This window comes from Simochromis diagramma, unplaced genomic scaffold (assembly GCF_900408965.1).
Source record: "Simochromis diagramma unplaced genomic scaffold, fSimDia1.1 OVJJ01000127.1, whole genome shotgun sequence".
Taxonomy (NCBI): domain Eukaryota; kingdom Metazoa; phylum Chordata; class Actinopteri; order Cichliformes; family Cichlidae; genus Simochromis; species Simochromis diagramma.
In genome coordinates this window covers 8,376-27,573 of record NW_024387524.1, presented here as the reverse complement: position 1 = coordinate 27,573, position 19,198 = coordinate 8,376, and the positions used below count along the sequence as shown (strand labels likewise).

General features: G+C 40.2%; 1 protein-coding gene across 1 annotated transcript; it reads right to left on the bottom strand.

Annotated features, from left to right (window-relative positions):
* Positions 1 to 3,247: 3,247 nt before the first annotated feature.
* LOC120727330 (NLR family CARD domain-containing protein 3-like) lies at positions 3,248 to 18,743 on the bottom strand. The gene is made up of 10 exons (XM_040021552.1): positions 18,684 to 18,743; positions 16,156 to 16,291; positions 14,793 to 14,871; positions 14,165 to 14,393; positions 12,254 to 14,024; positions 12,012 to 12,185; positions 6,449 to 6,622; positions 6,130 to 6,285; positions 4,319 to 4,359; positions 3,248 to 3,279 (listed from the first exon to the last, which is right to left on the bottom strand). Exons 2-10 carry the CDS (start codon positions 16,263 to 16,265, stop codon positions 3,248 to 3,250), a joined length of 2,766 nt encoding a protein of 921 aa, XP_039877486.1. The 5' UTR covers positions 16,266 to 16,291; positions 18,684 to 18,743.
* Between the last annotated feature and the right edge of the window lie 455 nt (positions 18,744 to 19,198).

The following is a 19,198-nucleotide window of genomic DNA, read 5'->3' as shown; positions in this document are numbered from 1 at the left end:
GAGCCCCCTAATGGCCAGTTAGTGAGCTCTAGGTTAAACTGTCCTCAAATTAGTTATTTGTTATTATTACTTGTTTTATTATTATTCTTTGTTTTCATGTCACTTGTCTGTTCTCTACTGCCCCCATCCTTACCAAAGCAAAGCAGACATTAGCAGCACATTGACCGCAATCAACCATCCACATTCCAGAGGTGCTATAAAAAGATCTCCTGTCAGAAGAAAACATTAAGAACTGTAACGCTGTAAAGAAGAATATATATATATATTAACGCTGCGCAGTTACCTCTGTAAGCAACACAAGACACAAAAATGGCATTTAAAAGTTCACTCATCCTTGAATATTTTGTCATCCTTCTACTCCTGTAAAAAGAAACACACATAAATTCATCCACCCTCTTGTTCTATCTAGGTGGAGGTTAACCTTAAGTCGTAGTCAAGTCCTGTCATCCTTTACCAGTCAGTCCGTTTGTTTTATTTCCAGTCTTTCATACATTCATCCATTCATCCTTTCTTTCTTTTGCTGATAGTGGAAACCCTCGCCGCACTTAGATTTCCGCCCTCAGCAAAATGACGTCATTTCAAAAAGAAAAACAAGAACTTGAGATCGGATTACCTCGCTGAATCCTTTTTTAGACAGGGACTCTCGTTTCTAATTGTCCCCATAAGTGTTTCCTCCAGAACCCATTTCAATGCGGAGAAACTCACTTACAACAATTTTCTCGCCGACGTGTAATGCTCGTAATTTCCGATGTGCAGATCTGCTTAAAGAAAAGATTCAGAAACAAAAATCAGTGCACTGTTCAAAATATAAAACAAAATAAACTGAAAGATAACAAAAACAACAATACAAACGCCCGGGTCTTAGGACTTGTCACTAAATATTCCTCCCATCAGTAAAAATGCCAAACCTAAACCTACACAGAGTCAAATCAACACCACCTCAACCTTTTCATATTCCTAAACCTATATGTTTTGCGTTTTAATTTGTTGTGGATTTTTAATTTGTTGTGGTTTTTTTAATTTGTTGCGTTTTTTTAATTTGTTGTGGATTTTTAATTTGTTGTGGATTTTTAATTTGTTGTGGATTTTTAATTTGTTGCGGTTTTTTAATTTGTTGTGGATTTTTAATTTGTTGCGGTTTTTTAATTTGTTGCGGTTTTTTTAATTTGTTGTGGATTTTTAATTTGTTGCGGTTTTTTAATTTGTTGTGGATTTTTAATTTGTTGTGGATTTTTTAATTTGTTGCCGTTTTTTAATTTGTTGTGGATTTTTAATTTGTTGCGGTTTTTTAATTTGTTGTGGTTTTTTAATTTGTTGTGGATTTTTAATTTGTTGTGGATTTTTAATTTGTTGTGGATTTTTAATTTGTTGCCGTTTTTTAATTTGTTGTGGATTTTTAATTTGTTGCCGTTTTTTAATTTGTTGTGGATTTTTAATTTGTTGCCGTTTTTTAATTTGTTGTGGATTTTTAATTTGTTGCCGTTTTTTAATTTGTTGTGGATTTTTAATTTGTTGCCGTTTTTTAATTTGTTGTGGATTTTTAATTTGTTGCCGTTTTTTAATTTGTTGCGCTTTGCACTTCCCAGCCACCGTACCCATCACTACATGTGTGTTAAAGATTTCTTTGGGATCAAAATAATCCACTGACAGTTATCAGTACAAACAGGATGCAGAAATCAAAAGTTCAGACTTCAGAGTTACTAAAACAGAGATCTGAGGAAAACTGGTTCTTCACACGACTTTTCATGTGTGAACAGTAGAGGTGGTTTCATTTTCACATGTAGGTGTTGCAGTGAGGATTGCAGGGAGACATTTGCTGAATAGCTGCAGCTCTGCTCCTGTAGACTGCCTCTGAATATGTGTGTGGTAATAACGTCACTTTCATTAAATGTCACCTGTAAGGGAAAACTTTGTGTTGACTGAAGAAAGTTCACTTCTCTTTCATTGCAGCTCCACTCTTATTTTTGATGCACTCATTTGTTTCATAAATGATTCAATGATTTTGCCACAGCTCTGCATTGTCAGGTCGGAGCATGTGTGCTTTTGATGAAATGCTGATATGATGACGCTTGATTGGGGAAAGATTTCCACAGGTGGTGTTGTTGGTCTCCTTCTTCCAGTTTTCTTGTTGCTGCCTCTCTCCTTGCCTCAGTTGCTGCAGCTGTATCATGTATGTTGTTATGTTACATACAAAGAGGAATTTGTGACATTAAAGAGTAAAGATTCTTCTAATTGTTTTCCATCTCATCTCCTACTGCTTTAGTCTGCGTGGACAATATATGAGTAAATCATTACCAAGCCAGATTATATTTGGAACATTTCAAACAGAGGACATTACAGTGAAATCTGCTTTCAATGTGACATTTACTTTGATCATTTAAGACACAGTTTATACATCAGACAAACTGTTTGTAGAGCGATTAAATGTTTGATATTGTTGTTAAAGTTGTACAGATGAGCGTTAATCACCAACAGCTTCATTAATGTGGATGAACTGGACGGTTCCAGGGAAACTATCAGGATCACATGCCTCCAGTGGTCACTGTGAGTAACTACAACTCTGCACATACAATAATTAAGATGAAGAAATGTTTTTATTGTAGAAAGATGAACCAAATGTAGTTTGACTCTCTGACAAACGACGGCAAGATAAAAGTAGTTTGTTTAAAAAAAGTCACAAAAATGGTAACAATGAAAACAAATACAAACAACAGCATATCCTGATATGAGGCTCACAGATCAGGATCAATACAATACATAGCAACCGACATTGATGTTGCCATGGTGACCGCTGCCATATATAGTATTTCTGTTACCTCACTTGTCTTAAACACCAACGCTGGCTGTTTTTCATTTTACTAATGAGTCCACTCTCTTCCCTCACTTTCGTCTCTTCCTCGTGTTTGAGCTCCTCTCAGAGAGGATTTAAGAAAGAGCTTTGATGATGGCTGTAGCTCAGGAGACAGAGCAAGGCATCTAATGATCAGAAGGTTGGTGGTTCAATCCCTGCCTGCTCCAGCTGGCACGCAAAGTGTCCTTGAGCAAGACACTAACCCTCTCCGATGCATCCATCAGAGTATGAACGTGTTAAACAAGAATCAGTCCATTCACCATGGAAACATCAAAGTAGAAAGTGATGTCAGTTATGATTGGCTGCACAGCTGGATCACATGACCAGGTGAGTGGTACAAATAACAGGAAGCTTCTCTTGTGGCTTTAATAATCATTTGAATTGATAACTTGTGATTTACAGACTGTTCTTTATCTTCTTATTGTCGTCTGAAACACAGAAAAATATCAATGTTGGAAAATATGACATTTATATCTAGTTTCTAAAGGATGGTTTAATTCTCCAAAGGCCACCACAGACATGACAAAGTTATTTCATCATTATGATGCACAAAAACAAAAAGCAGGATGAGCCCTGCTGCTCACCAAACTTGTGTTGAATAATAATTTGTGACTCATTTAGTTTAAAACATCAACTGACTGAATCCATGAATCTCATCATGTGTTTCTGAGTGAAAGACCCAGACATGTACAGACTGAACTGTTTCTCTAACAGGTAAGACTAACTACACAGAGTCACTGACCCAGAGCAAAATAATAGTCTTTTGAAAGGACGGCCATATAAGTCTACACCTTTTCGAGCCCAGAATCCAAATCCAGGATAAAGAGGTTCAGTGAATGTGGTGTGGAAGGTGTGGAGGTGGATCAGAGAGTCAGAGGAGACTCTGTAGAAGGACAGAGTGCCAGCAGGACAGTCCACATACACTGCTGCTCTGTTAGAGACAGAGGAGCAGGAGGAGGAGGAGGAGGAGGAGATTAGTGTACCCCTGTTATTGTGCCACACAGAGAAATAATGATCAGAACAGCAAAGACTCCAGGACTGATCATTTCTACCAAAAACACACTCATCACTCCTTCCTTTTCTTTTGATTCCTCTGTAACTCACTGATATCCAAGCCCCTCTTGTCCACTTGACCTCCCAGTAACAGCGACCTTTCAGATCTTCTCTACACAGCAGCTGATGATAATCACCACCAAATCTGTCTGGATGATCAGGATATGACTGAAACCTTGTATGTGTCACCTTCCTGTTGTTGTCAGACAGTTGGAGCTTTGTGTGTATTGTGTTTGTGTCGATTTTGAGTTGACAGGAATCTGATGGAGAGAACAAACACAATCCAGCTGCAGTTATTGATCCATCATCTGTTCATTGATTGACACTTTGATGATGACTCCTGACATGATGAAGATGGTTGAATGTGTGCTGCTTTGTTTTCATGAATCCCATTAAAAACACACTTACACTTCCTCAGACCTGGTCTCAACCACCGGACTCCAGCAGGCTCCACCCTGAAAGAAGGAGGGGGGTCAGAGCAGCACAGTCAGCATGCACACATGGACATTACATGGCTCTCATACACACACTGTTACACACTGATAAAGGAACAGTCCAACATTTTGACACATAAATGTTTAAACTTGAAAAGAGCAAAACTCCTAATCACATCAGATTTAATCTCCTTTATTAATCACGATGTCCAGGGAGCATCGAAATGTGTCACAGTCAAGGTTCAACACACTGTGACATTCATGCTGTCAGGGAGTGGGTGCATATTAAATGTAAAGACTCGGACTGGCTACAAAAACTGATTCAGTACAGGTAGAGTGCAGCAGCCAGTGCATCACATATTTTGAGCTAATGCAGCGGTCATCACACCACATACTGCTTTCTATGTAAAGGAGCCTTCATTCTCACATTAGGGCTGTTTGTGACCATAAAGTCTGTCTCACAAGGGCAGCCACTGGTCTAGGCGAGGATGCCTCCACAGTGTGAGGGTGCAGACATGGGTGAAGTTAGGACCAGGTGCCAGTGGACCTGTGGACCTCTGGAGATAGGAGTTATTGTTTCACTCCACCAAAAGCAGGAGAGAAAGACAATTATTAATAATCCTTCTTATTATTAAATGCTCTGTAGGGCAAATTTGTTCAAGGTAAACAAACATAAATGATGGAAACAGCATCAACCAATCACAATGTTTCACTCTTGTAAGAGGAGGTTGTGATTTGATGCATGTGGTGAATATATTTATTTCTTATTCTTCTAATAGGAAAATTATCTTTGTTTTTGTAGATTTATACTAACATAAGTGCATTTAAAGGCTCGTCATCTTAATTTATTTATTCAGAAATTATATCAATAACAATAATACAGGGAAACCCTGAATACAATGACACAATTTTTGGTCATTGATGGTTACAGCTAACAGTGTCTCTGGGACCACTTTTGACAGCATTTGACTGAAGTGCTGTTTGGCTGCAGGGCCACCATGAAGGCTCTTTCTGGAGCTCAGTGCTGCAACACATATCCTGCAGTGCAGGCTGCAGGGTAACAGGACCAGTGGTTGTTAATGCTACATCCACTTTACAGTCAAAAACACCCACTAGTCTGGGCCTAACACCCAACCGGTGACCCGGTTTCCTCCACCAGCTCCATCCCTTTGTTTCTTAGTCTTTGCTTTCTGTTGGAATGATTATTTTTTATTATAATTTGAATTTCAAGGTTGATCGACCAAAGTTAATTCACTTTGACTGCATTCTATTTTTCTGTTGTTTTCTACTAACTATTATCACAAAGTCCAGAAGATCAATTTGATATTTTAGCACAAACAAGTTTCAGTAGGAAACGCTCAGAAGCAGCAAACTAGCAGTGCAAAATAGCCCATTTTAGTAAATGGCCAGTTAAGTTAAGTGACCTAATAATCCATTTACTTTTACTAATATTTGTTTTCTAAGCCAGGGAAACAACTTCCCCCTAATTCTAGTTTATGCTGGGCCAGGCTAAACATGTCCTGGACATGGTCTATGCACACAGATAAAACTTAAAATAAATAAATAGAGTGAAAATGTCAGTTCCTTTCCAGAGATCAGTTTGAACAGGTTGCACAGTTGTTGCTGACAGAGATTTTGATCTTTGAGACCCCATGTTAGACCAGAATGGGAAAAATGTTCCTATATGTGTGATTGTTCAAATAACACTGGTTTCCAGCATTAAGTAATCAGACAGAGCCAGTTTCCTCATCTATCACACACTGTTTGTGGCTGTAACGGCCATCTACATACCTCAGAGTGTCCAGTCTTAGCTGCTCAAGCATCTTCACTCCTGCCTCTCCTGGGTTATTGTAGCTCAGGTCCAGCTCTTTCAGATGGGAAGAACTGGAGCTAAAAGCTGAGACCAGAGACTTGCAACCTTCCTCTGTGATCAGGCAGCCTGACAGCCTGCAGACATGACAAATACTCTTAGAGAAGAGAAAAATAGCTAAATGCAAACAGGAAATTGCAGCCAAAGATGAAACAGGAGTTAAAAATAGCCATTAGTCACTCTAAACCTTAGATTGTAAACTTCTAAACCTCATCTACTGAACATTTTAAGAACGCTGACCTGAGTGTTTCCAGTTCACAATATGGACTTTTCAGTCCAGAAGACAAAACTTTCACTCCACAGTCCTTCAGGTCATTGTTACTCAGGTCAAGCTGTCTCAAACTAGAGGGCTGGGAGCTGAGTAGTGAAGACAGAGTTTCACAGCTTCCCTCTGAGAGATTACAGACACTCAATCTGAAGAGATAATAATGAGAAAAATAATAATTTTAAACTTTCTGGTCTGAACCTTTGAAAAATATATGATCTAGATTAAATATAATCTCTATAGAGGTTAAATCCTGTGGAGGGTAAATTAATCATCAATAATTAATCAATTAGTCATCATTAAATAGTTTATTAAATGTCATTAATGAATTACAGTTCAAAATACTTCCATCCATTCGCTTCTGCTTATCCTTTACATGGTCGCGGGTGGTGCTGGAGCCTATACCAGCCATCATAGGGCGAGAGGCGGGGTACACTCTTGACAGGTCGCCAGTCTGTCAGAGGGCTAACACATAGAGACAGACAACCATTCGCGCTCACATTCACTCACAGATTCCCATCTATGGGCAATTTGGATTAATCAATTAACCTATCCCCACAAACTGCATGACTTGGACGGTGGAAGGAAGCCGGAGTACCCGGAGGGAACAGCGATCCTAACAAATAATATTGCAGTGGTTGGAGATGAAACTTTGCTGACATGTAGTAAATGGACTGATTCTTATATAGTGCTTTTCTACCTTCCTGGAGTTCTCAAAGTGCTCTATACAACAGGCCTCATTCACACAAGCACTTCTAAACACAAGTGCAAACTACCCGGAGGGAACCCACGCAAACACGAGAACATGAAAACTCCACACAGAAAGACCCTCGGCCCAGTTCTTAAGTTCAAAATACTTAATAAATTAAATATATACATAATTGATTTAATGCCAATAATTTAATTTAAAACATTTCAACTAAATTAATTACAAATTTAATGATTTTTAAATATATTTAATTAATCAATTAATAACACATTTAATTAATTATTTAAGAATCGATTTATTTAATTCATTTGGGCCCTTCTAGCCCTGCAGCTGTGCATGTGCTCACATATCCACTGGTATGTGTCCTACAGGTATTCTCACAGCAGTGCTGCTGAACATTAAATGACCAGCAGATGTCAGTTCTTCCAAATAAGCAGTTAAACTTTGTGTGATCTGCCTTTGGGCGAAGCAAATGGCCGGAAAAATTGGACACATTCACAGAGCTTTACCACACCATCACTAGACAACAATGGAATTATTTTAACTAAAACAAATAATCAGAAAGTCTTCTGCCTGGTCTCGTACCTCTGTGTTTCTGTAACATGAATAATGAGCTGAAAGTTTCCTCACGACACCACCGATCAGCTAAAAGGTCCCTCGAGTTTACCTGCATGCATCCTGTTCACCTGTCAGCTGTTTAACACATGCTGCTTATTCAGGAAACACGTCCACATTACCTGGTGACAATCACAGTTTAATGCGGGCCGCTGTTTGTCAATATAAGGCGCACCGGATTATAAGGGGCACTGTTGATTTTTGAGAAAATTAAAGGATTTTAAGTTCGTCTTATTGTGCGGAAAAATATGATAGCCTGTTTCCTCAGCGCACAGCTGCTGGAGCTTGTGTTTACTCTCAAAGTGACCGATCTGGGTTAAAAAGGGGATTCAAAAGGAAGGGCAATGGACCCTAAGATAACTACAGAATATTTTATAAGTGAACCTGTTGCTTTAATAAGGATTTGCATTAAAATTTGCATTAAAATTAAATAGATTTATTGACAGACTTCAATTAAATTAATATACGTGTGCCACAGTAATTTAGTTCTGCCACTTATCTGCTCAAATGACTGGAAATCTGATATCCAGTCACCAGCACAGCTTACTCACTTACTCACTTGCAGTCACTTACTTTACTGTTTTTGCTCCTGAGTTTAGTTTAGATTAAAGTTGTTAAGATAAGAACCCTCGGGTGGGTTCCTCTAGGAAATTCGGTATTTCATAACTGCATAATTTTACTGAAGTTTAATGTGTCAGCGGAGCACATGTGGAACTGAACCATTCGCCTGTCTTAATTATCTGATGTTTATATGTGTTACACTTTTTTAATCTTTAATTTTAAATTGAAACTAACATTTAAAAACATTTGGTACAATGTGGAAAGATGAACAGTTTAAACTTACAGTTACTACATGACTGAAACACCAACATTATCTCTTTTATTAAGACATGCATATACACGGGTCACACTGCTTATTGAAAACCCCCCAACAAAGATCAGATCTTAATCAGATTTATTTTAGAATACAGTTTAATAATATTTTTATAAAGGCAGTTTAATAATTTCTGGAGCAAGCTGAACAGCAGTCTTCACTATCTACAAACAGCATGAAAATGCTGTGGTGAAAATGTTCTCTTTCCTCCTTGACCATCTTTTTAATGTTAGTTTTAATTTAATGCTTGTTTCAGACGCACAGTCTTAACTTAAAGTAACCATGGTCAGACTTGATTGAAGTAACTCAGGTCAGCCTTTCATAAACCGAAAACTCACAGCTGCCAACTCTAGTTTATGGCTAGACTCGGTTTGTTGAACTTGTGCCTTGAAAAAGGGTCCTGTTTGTCCCTCATGTTTTTGGATTTTTGTTTTAACATTTTAGACTTTGCTTCTATTTGGACTTTTTTATCAGTAATACGTGCTTACGTTTTGCTGGAACACTTGAAACTAACATAAATACATAACTCGAGAGGTGATAGTCAGCAGGGGGTTTACAAGTTGTGTGCCGCGTTGACAGCGGTTTGCAAGCTCGACCACTCGCAAGGTGAGCTGGCGACATCACTGAAATCATCAGAGATGATTAGATTCATTTTGACAAAGTGAGCAGATATTGAAAGATTATGCCACTACATCCTTGACTAGAAAATATTAAAGTGTATTTGGTGACACACAAAAAAAGGGTAAAGTTTAAGTATAGTTTTGGTCCACACATGTCCAAACCCTGGTGTGTAGGCCTACTTAGTTTTGAGAAATTGTCATGGGACCGGGGTCTGGGTGACCCAGGGCCAGTAAGAAGTTATGGATATGTGTGTTTTTGGTGCTGCTGTCTCCTGTTTCCATGTTTCTGTATCTAGGTGTGTGTGTGTGTGTGTGTCAGCCAGGAGCCTGGCCACACCTGCGGAGGAGAATTACTCACACCTGCAGCTGATCAAGCCTCGTCAGAGGAGCTACTTAGGAGTGTGGTGGAGCTGTCTCCGATGCTGGATCATTGCGTAACTTCACGTTAGTCTCTTGGCGAGTTAGTTAAGATTAGTCTGCCGCATTGTGGTGTTTCTGACGGCTGCCTCTTTGTTATTCCCCAGGAGGAGTGTGGAGACAAGAGGGCAGCGAGCACGGGGTGCTCAGACACTGAGGAGCGGAGACAAAGAACACTAACAAGCAATGGTTTTGACTTGAGCAGCATTAACCCCGCCCCCTGACCTTGATGGGTGAAGCTGACAAATAAAATTTATTTATGAACACCGATGCAGGGCCAGGAGTAGCAACGTGAATTAAATAAATATACATGCAACTATAACTGATGACATAAACATTAGGATTTCTTAAGGTAAAGCCAAAGTGCTGAATCATTTCGCATGTTACTCTCAAATGTTTTCTCAAATAACAATAACATAACGTTAGCCACAAGAGGGCAGCAGCATTGATACAAGTCGCATGTGTTAAGGTTCACATAATTGAGGAAGGAGAGTACAAACAACCAGGTCCAGAAGATCTTGGTCAAACAATTGATTTTAATGAATACACGCGTGGGAAGACCATTCTGTATGCAGACAGGAATTAATCTCCGACCTAAAGCATACACAGATTTTTATAGCATCAGGGTTTGAATTAACGACGCCCCTTCATACGTCACAGACAGAATATATACATACGTCAAATCAAAACCACAATGACTTTTAACACTGTTTAAAAGAACGTTGTCTTCGTCTCGTCTGGAACACGAGCCCCACATCCTGCCAGACGCTGTTCCTCTTTCCAGAGACAAACATGACCAACCTCTCACCTATAAATGAGTCTAACTAATGTGTGTGTGTGTATATGTGTTGACCTTACATGCCCTCTCATCTCACCCGTTGCACTTCTGACCTTTTACCAGACCAGAGGCTCATCCTTATGTGTAATAACCTAACTGAAACTCCATGTACTATGTTGAATAAATGTTTTAATCAAGAACCTCTACTAAGAGCTTAGTAAAGGAATATAAAAGTATAACAGACAATTTGAATAACCTAGTAATTCAAATAGCCTCGTCTAACCTGCTTCTCAGAATAACTTAGACTCTTCTTTCACTTCTGCAAACTCTCTGCAACTTTCCTGTCAGCCTGCAACTTAGTCTTTCTGAAAGACACACACACTGTTTAAACCTCTGAATACAATATCAATGCTGCAGATTCTATTATTAATGCAATGGTAATGATGATGATTATTTAACAATAGCAGTAAAATAATTTCCCTGCTCCACACATGTATATAAAGGTACTGTCACGGCTGGCGGAGGGAGCCGTGTGGTGTGGAGGAAAAGGAGGACGCAAGATACAGCAAACTGATGATACGAGTGATGTTTTATTTACCAGGTGGTGGTGGTGGCAAAAATAGGCAACTCAGCATGAGCAATTACAAACAGAAACCTAAACTGGGGGAAACTAAAAAGCAAACCTGAGACCACACAAAAGGGGTACGGGGCAGAGAGACGCAGAGACAGGACACCATGGACCGCGGAGGAATGCAGATTAACGCAGAGACACACGGCTGAATGCAGACAAGCCGACAAGGAGCACCGGCAGACACCAACTATAAATACACACACCAGGTAATGAGGAAATGGCACACAGGAGGGGACACAGCTGGAACTAATGGGCATAACGAGACACAGACATACAAAGTAAAACAGGAAACACCCAGACTGTTTTACAGCACAACACGGGGACATGAACAGATCACCAAGGACAGACACAGGTAGGGCTGACAATACACCAAACTACAGGTTCAACCCTAAACTAATACAATTCAGAATAAACACAAAACGCTGGGTCAACGACCCAGGACCATGACAGGTACAGTGATTATATTACAGTGATTTTTGACAATAACAAAACAGAAGTTTATAGCAGTGTGTTTTTCCATGACAGATCTACCAACCAATCACAAGTATTTTCTCTTGGTAGTTTTTTCCCTGAAGTTCCTCATTTTGAGAGTTGAATAACTTGACCAGATCACTGTCAAACCCCACTGTTGCAGTTTATCTATCCTGCCCTGTAGTCATTTATCTGTTCATTTCTGACACTTTCTCAACTTCTTGCACAAGCAAATGACTGTTAGCAGCTGATAGCATAACTACTGTAACTCAATGAGATTTAACTGACTAAAAATCTGGTTTTAAATGGTTTTAGACAAAACCCCTTTGAAAGAGATTTCAAAGTAAGGATATGTCAGTATAAAAATAAATGTAGCGTTTAAGTTGCAAATTTCAAGTCAAATCACAAACAACAATATCTGACCTGAGTGTTTCCAGTTTCCAGTTTCCAGTCTTCAGTCCAGAAAACAGTATTGTCAAACCTGAATCCTGGAGGTTGTTGTTACTCAGGTCTAGAGCTCTGAGCTCACAGTCTTCTAGTTGAAGAGAGGAGGACAGAGCTTCACATGCTCTCTCTGACAGGTTACAGCTATTCAGCCTAAGAAAGACATAAATCATCATAAATAAAATTACGATAAATTAAATAATAAAAACTTTATAACTTACAGAGCTTTTTTAGAGGCTTTGACCACTGGCAGCAGCCTCAGAAGAGCCTCCTCTGAAGCAGAATATTTCTTCAAGTCAAGCACATCCAGATCTTTTTCTGATGACAGTAAGATGAAGACCAGAGCTGCCCACTGAGCAGGAGACAGTTTATCTGTGGAGAGACTTCCTGATCTCAGGGACTGTTGGATCTCCTCCACTAGAGAACGATCATTCAGTTCATTCAGACAGTGAAACAGATTGATGCTTTTCTCTGCAGACAGATTCTCACTGAGCTTCTCCTTGATGTACTGAACTACTTCATGATTTGTCTTTAAGCTACTTCCTGTTTGTGTCATCAGGCCTTGCAAACGAGTTTGATTAGTCTTCAGACCCAAGAGAAAACGAAGGAACAAGTCCAGGTGTCCATTGGGGCTCTGTAAAGCCTTGTCCACAGCACTCTGATAAAAGTATTTCTCTGTCTGAGAGCTTGTTTGTTGCTCTTCCAGCAGATTGAGTCCAGAGTTGATGAAGCTCAGGTGGACATGAAGAGCAGCCAGAAACTCCTGAACACTGAGATGAACAAAGCAGAACACCTTGTTCTGGTACAGTTGTTTCTCCTCTTTAAAGATCTGTGTGAACACTCCTGAGTACACTGAGGCTGCTCTGATATCGATGCCACACTCTGTCAGGTCTGGTTCATAGAAGATCAGGTTTCCTTTCTGCAGCTGATCAAAAGCCAGTTTTCCCAGTGACTCAATCATTTTCCTGCTCTCTGGACTCCAGTGTGGATCTGTCTCAGATCCTCCATCATATTTGATCCTCTTGACTTTGGCCTGAACTACCATGAAGTGGATGTACATCTCAGTCAGGTTCTTGGGCAGCTCTCCTCCCTCTCTGGTTTCCAGCACATCCTCCAGAACTGTAGCAGTGATCCAGCAGAAGACTGGGATGTGACACATGATGTGGAGGCTTCGAGCTTTCTTGATGTGGGAGATGATTCTGCTGGCCTGCTCCTCATCTCTGAATCTCTTCCTGAAGTACTCCTCCTTCTGTGGGTCAGTGAACCCTCTGATCTCTGTCACCATGTCGACACACTGAGGAGGGATCTGATTGGCTGCTGCAGGTCGTGTTGTTATCCAAAGGCGAGCAGAAGGGAGCAGGTTCCCTCTGATGAGGTTTGTCAGCAGCTCATCCAATGAGGTGGACTTTCTGGTTTCAGTCAGGATTTTAGTTTTGTTGAAGTCCAAATTAAGTCGACACTCATCCAGACCATCAAGTATGAACACAACCTGGAAGTCTTCAAGCCTGCAGATTCCTGATTGGTTAGTTTGATTAAAGAAGTGATGAACAAGTTCCACCAAGCTGAACTTTTCCTCCTTCAGCACATTCAGCTCTCTGAAAGTGAATGGAAATATGAACTGGATGTCCTGGTTGGCTTTGTCTTCAGCCCAGTCCAGGCTGTATTTCTGTGTTAAGACTGTTTTCCCAATGCCAGCCACTCCCTTTGTCAGCACTGTTCTGATTGGTTCGTCTCTTCCAGGTGAGGCTTTAAAGATGTCTTCTTGTCTGATTGTTGTTTCTGGTCTGTCTGGTTTCCTGGATGCTGTTTCAATCTGTCTGACCTCATGTTCCTCATTGACCTCTGCAGTCCCTCCCTCTGTGATGTAGAGCTCTGTGTAGATCTGATTCAGGAGGGTTGGGCTTCCTGCTTTAGCGATGCCCTCAAACACACACTGGAACTTCTTCTTCAGTTGGGCTTTAAGTTCACGTTTACAGAGTGGAGCAAATATTTCTGAAGGTAAGAAATTCAGAATAAATATTATACAATAAATATCATAACCTCTCAGTACCCTGAAAGGATGAATGTCTATTGGTCCATTTCTTGAGCTATTAGGAAAGATCAATATTCAGTCTTTAGAGAAATTCTCTTACTGCTCTGCAGATGGTCAGCCATCTCATGCTGCTTAAGTCTCCTCAAGAAGTGGAGTGTGATCTTCAGAAATGCTTCTCTGCAGCTCTTTCTTTCATCTTCATCCTCACCTTCAAACATCTCCTCGTCCTCCATCTGGCTCTTTAAAGTTTCTGGGTGATCTGGACTCAGAAGCTTCTGGATCTTCTTCAGCTCGTTCTTCACAAACATGGTGATGTTGTCCTCCAGCCGCTGGAAAAGAAGACTATATGAATTACCCAGTGGTAAATGGACTGGTTCTTATATAGCTCTCTTTGATACTCTGTGCACACAAAGCATTTATACAACATGCCTCATTCAACCAAGCACATTGTTCTATGCTTAAATACTTTCTTTCACACTCTGATGGATGCATCAGAGGGCAGCTTGGGTTTAGTACGTTACCCAGTACATTTGCCAGCCAGGGTTTGATTCACAAACCTTCTGACTAGTAGCTGACCTGCTCACCTCCTGAGCTACAGTCACCCCAATCTGACTGAAATCATGGAGCCCAAACTCTGATTTATGTTGGACACACTGACAATCCTCTGGTCCACAAAGTGCAGCATAGAGGTGACTGAAAAGAACAAATGTAAACGTAGTACTACAAACCATAACCACAGAGTCCAGGTGTGTTTGATGTTGCTGTGCAAACTGACCAGTGGAAACCTCTGCTCTCTGCTGGTCCACTCTGTGGAGGAGTAATGAATAATTAGCTCATGTTATGTCTGTCCACACACAGACACAAGCTAAAGGTCCATGAAGTGATGTTTGGATGGGTTCAGTCAATCAGATGACTGTCATGGTGAAGCTTTGCTAGTCCTGCTGATCCCACTGAGAATTAACAACTCAGTTTCCAGATGTCTGTAGTTTTCTGCTCAGTTTCTTTAGTCCCAACAGCTCTTACCATCTCCTGCATAAAGCTTTCCCTCCATGCTCAGATGCCCTGGAACAAGGTGCTCTCTTTATATCAGTGACTGGTTTAAAGTGCCAACTTGCAGTGCTCGCCAAACTTTGTGTCAGCAAAAGTAGTTCTAATGTTTCTTACATTTATTACATTTTTACACACACAAATCAATGAACACAAAAACAAACTTTTCAGATATTTTGTTTTACAATGGTACAAATCTCAGTTCACAACTACACAGTCTGATTTAAAACTACAAAATATTTATGACCACAGTTTGAGCCGATGTATGTCCCGAGTCTGTGGACTCAGTAGTTTTGTTTTGATTGTTCTTGTCTTTTGTTACAATTTCATTCTGATTAAGATTTTCTAGTTCTGAGGTTTTGGTTTCTGTGTTCCCTCTGTACTGTGTTAGTATTGTGTCTCTGTGTTCACTTCCTGTTTTAATTTGACAGTGCCATGTCCTACGTTAGTGTGTCTACTTTTGATCAATGATCAATAATTTTTTTCAGTAGAGGTTATCTTAGCTTCTGCACAGTCCATCTCCACTGCCCTTCAGAGAAACAATTTCAACTAGATGCTGTTACACATGGCCGTAGTCTCAGCTTTCATGCGAATGCTTCTTCTGCTTGCCGTAATGTTGTACAGCCCATTTGAGGGTTATCCTCTCTGTGAACCAGATGCTTGATTTCACACAGAGGTCCACCAACTGAATTTGATCAGTTATGGAACGATTTACCTCGACAGGCTCCTTCACTCGCTGCTTTTAAACCTCCTTTAAATCACACTTTTACTCCCTGACCTTTGACCCAGTGTGACATGTTGACTCACTACCTCAAACAGCTTAAAAATAGTATTTTTGTTTTTTGGTGCTGCCTAAAAGAACCGTAAAATCTGTCCTTTAAACAGTTATGTTCATATATTTTTGTGCTACATCAGGAAACTCAAAAAAATATAGTTTGTAATATTTTAATCCTTTTTTTTTTAAACTGTTTTTGTCATTTTTCTTCTCCCATTGCATCAAAAATCATTATTTACACTGAATAAATGAGTCAGCAGCTCTCTTACATTGTTGCTGCAGGTTCATTACTGAACACTGGAGGTTTTCCTTTGGACCAGTCACTCCTCACAGACACACAGCTGGATGCAACAGATCCTGCTCCATCCTCTTCCTCCATCTTCTTGATGTCAGGGTGGAGTTAGTCTGAGAGGCAAACACACACACTCAGAGGTGCTGTTGTACTGGAAGCATCACACTGACGGGTTTCTAAAGTTCTCATTGATCATTTCATGGAGTTTCTGTGGTAAACACTGTCCTGTGACGTATGTGTTATGGTGAGGGTCATGAGGGCTAACCAGCCCCACTCCTTACTCCTCATATTTCAGCCTGAAGCACAATAACAGCCTAAACCTAACCAGGAGGCTGTAACCTCAAAGGGACTTCATGGTTAGAAATAAAGGTTCAATGAAATGAAGCAGATCATAAAAACATGAGTTCCAACTTTAAAAGAAGCATCCACACGATGACGGCACAGCAGAGGAGCACTTTCTCTAACACACTGATTCAGTTCCACTGACACAAGGACACACACAGGAAGGCACACACACACAAGCCTTTATAAGAAACAACACAATCATCTGCGCTTGACTTGTCAATCCAAGTCCTTAGCCCATGAGCCCGCGGTATCAGACCACAGATATTCCCTTACTTTGAAAAAATAAAGACAGTTTTCAGAACAGACCTGATGTTTATGCTACAGCCTGTTTACCAATATAATCAATATCAGATATCAGAGCAACAGAAACCTCGGTGATCAGGACGCTGGGACTGAGAACAGGAAGTGGCTCAAACGTCACAGTTTCATAACGTCACCCTGAACTCCACTCACGGAGTTTCTGTCGCCATTGTAGTTTTTAAAGTCCCGTGATAAAGGCGGGTCTTTCTGTGAAGCCGCACGCTCATTGGCTAATAGCTCGAGATTGACACATCGTTATCCAATGAGCGTGCGGGAACTTCCGACATAAAGTTGTTTCCTTTGAAAAACCAAAGTCTGATTATTTTTGCCTCCACTGACGGAGCCTGTTGTTCCCGCCACAGAGACACAGTAATGTCAGAGCGGTGTTAACACTCACCCTGCCTCAGCACAGCTCTCACTCTCCTCCTGCTCTCTCACACTAAACGGAGGCTCAGCTAAACTCACTTCCTCTCTACTTACAGGAAACCAGCGCTCAGAGGAGCCGACCGGCCTCACATTTCACCCACAGACACGAACAGCGTGGAATTATTTTATGTCATAAGAAGAAACATATTCATGTTAACACTCACCTGCAAAGGCTTAGATTTGGTTTTGGCATTGGTGGGGACGGATGATTCAACCACCGAACCCTGCCCTGTTTCTTTTGTTCCCCTTTTTGTCTTTGCTTCTTGATAAAAAAGGAGAAGTATACTTGCCTACATGTGCTATTCTACCTGCTTTTAAACCATTTAAAATTACAATTCATAGTTTTATATGTGAATTTTGCAAAGAAGAGTGAGCAAATATTTCCACATCAAGATGTGCCATGCTAATAGGTTCCTACCCAAAAAGACTGATTAGAGTGATAAAAGGCAAAGGTGCTGCAACAAAGTATTAGTTTAAGGGTGTGCATATTTGTGCAACCAGGTTATTTTAAGTTTTTTATTTTCACCTGTGATCTTGTGTCACCATTACTCTCTGAGCTTTGTGTTGGTTCTTCTGTCACTTGACAAATAGAACCTACGTGACAATAAGAATAAAATGTGGGGCTGCTTCAGTGTTTCTGTCACTTTGTGCAGATCTTGACTCATCAGTGATGTTTGTAGGGTGAGTGCATTTTTAAAACAATTTGTGGAAACTGCACTACAAGGTGGAATATTTGCAAAATCATGACTACCTCGTTATATTTTGTCTGAAAAATGAACCCTATGAATATTTCAGTGCCATTAGAGTGAAATTATTGTGTCACCAACATTTTAATGTTAGACATATAATTCTAACAGCCTCTGTAAACTAATATCCTGGCTCGCTCGACGCTGCCGTTTTCTCTGACAGTTTCAATCAAAATTAGAAATGCTGCTCAGAGACTGAGAGAACTAATAGTGCTGCAGTTAGTTTCCAAAACACGTTATTCATGGTTACATACAATTTTAGACTGATGTAGGCCAAAGCCTAGCATAGCCTCTAATGTTATTGTGACGGACACATTTTATGAGTGAGCTTGACTTTAAGTAACTTACAGGTTTCTTTGAAAAACACTTTCTTATATCCAGGTACTTCCTTTTTGCTGCCACCCACCTCTCCTCCTTGCAGGCCCTAGCAGCGCAGGCTTGCCGCTGCTAAAACTAAACAGAGCTCCCTGAAAGGCACAGCCAATCACGTTGGCCATATTTGTCACATGACGTAGGACTCCAGTAGAGAACGTAATTTAACTCTTTCTGCACCGCTGGGTGAATGAGACGTTGACAGATTGTTTTTTTTCTTTCTTTCTATCGGGTTTGTTTTTCTTTTCTCGAAGAGATCAAATTATTGGTGGGGACACGTCCCTCCCGTCCATGCAAAATCTACGCCTTTGCTCACCTGCCTCAGCTCCACCTTCCTCCTCCTTCTCCTCTCAACGGAGGCTCAATACTTTCACTTTCACTACTCCTCCCTAAACACAGAGGATGCTGGGACTTGTAGTTTTTTCCTTCCGGTGCGGTCTTCCTCTTCGTTTGTTTGTGTTCAAGTTATTTCGATCATGTACACATAGGGTTGCCAACTCCCTGAGAAATGAATAAAGGGACACCTCATGGCCAGGGCCGGGAAACCCAGTTGTCTTCACCCTTCCCAGTGTGGTGAATTTTTTAGCTCTTTTTTTTGTGTGTGAAATTATTTTTTTAACCATTTGACTTGAATTTGATTTAAGTAGATGCATATTCTTTGTGATATGAACACATGGGAAACAAATGATCATTTAGCCATTTATGTTTAGCTCAAAATGACAACATTAACACAGTAAAACAGGTCTCTTTCTTAAACAGAAGCCTGTCATGCTTAACTTTTGAGAATAAAAGTAAATCTTTCTTTAAAAGAACTCTGTCCTACTTAACTTA

Coding starts and splice junctions, on each gene's coding strand:
- LOC120727330 (XM_040021552.1), bottom strand. CDS start 16,265: ATGGAGGAAGAGGATGGAGCAGGATCTGTTGCATCCAGCTGTGTGTCT. Junction 6,286..6,448: donor TGTGAACTGGAAACACTCAG/GTCAGCGTTCTT, acceptor TCATGTCTGCAG/GCTGTCAGGCTGCCTGATCA. Junction 3,280..4,318: donor GTGGTTGAGACCAGGTCTGA/GGAAGTGTAAGT, acceptor TCTGTGTTTCAG/ACGACAATAAGAAGATAAAG.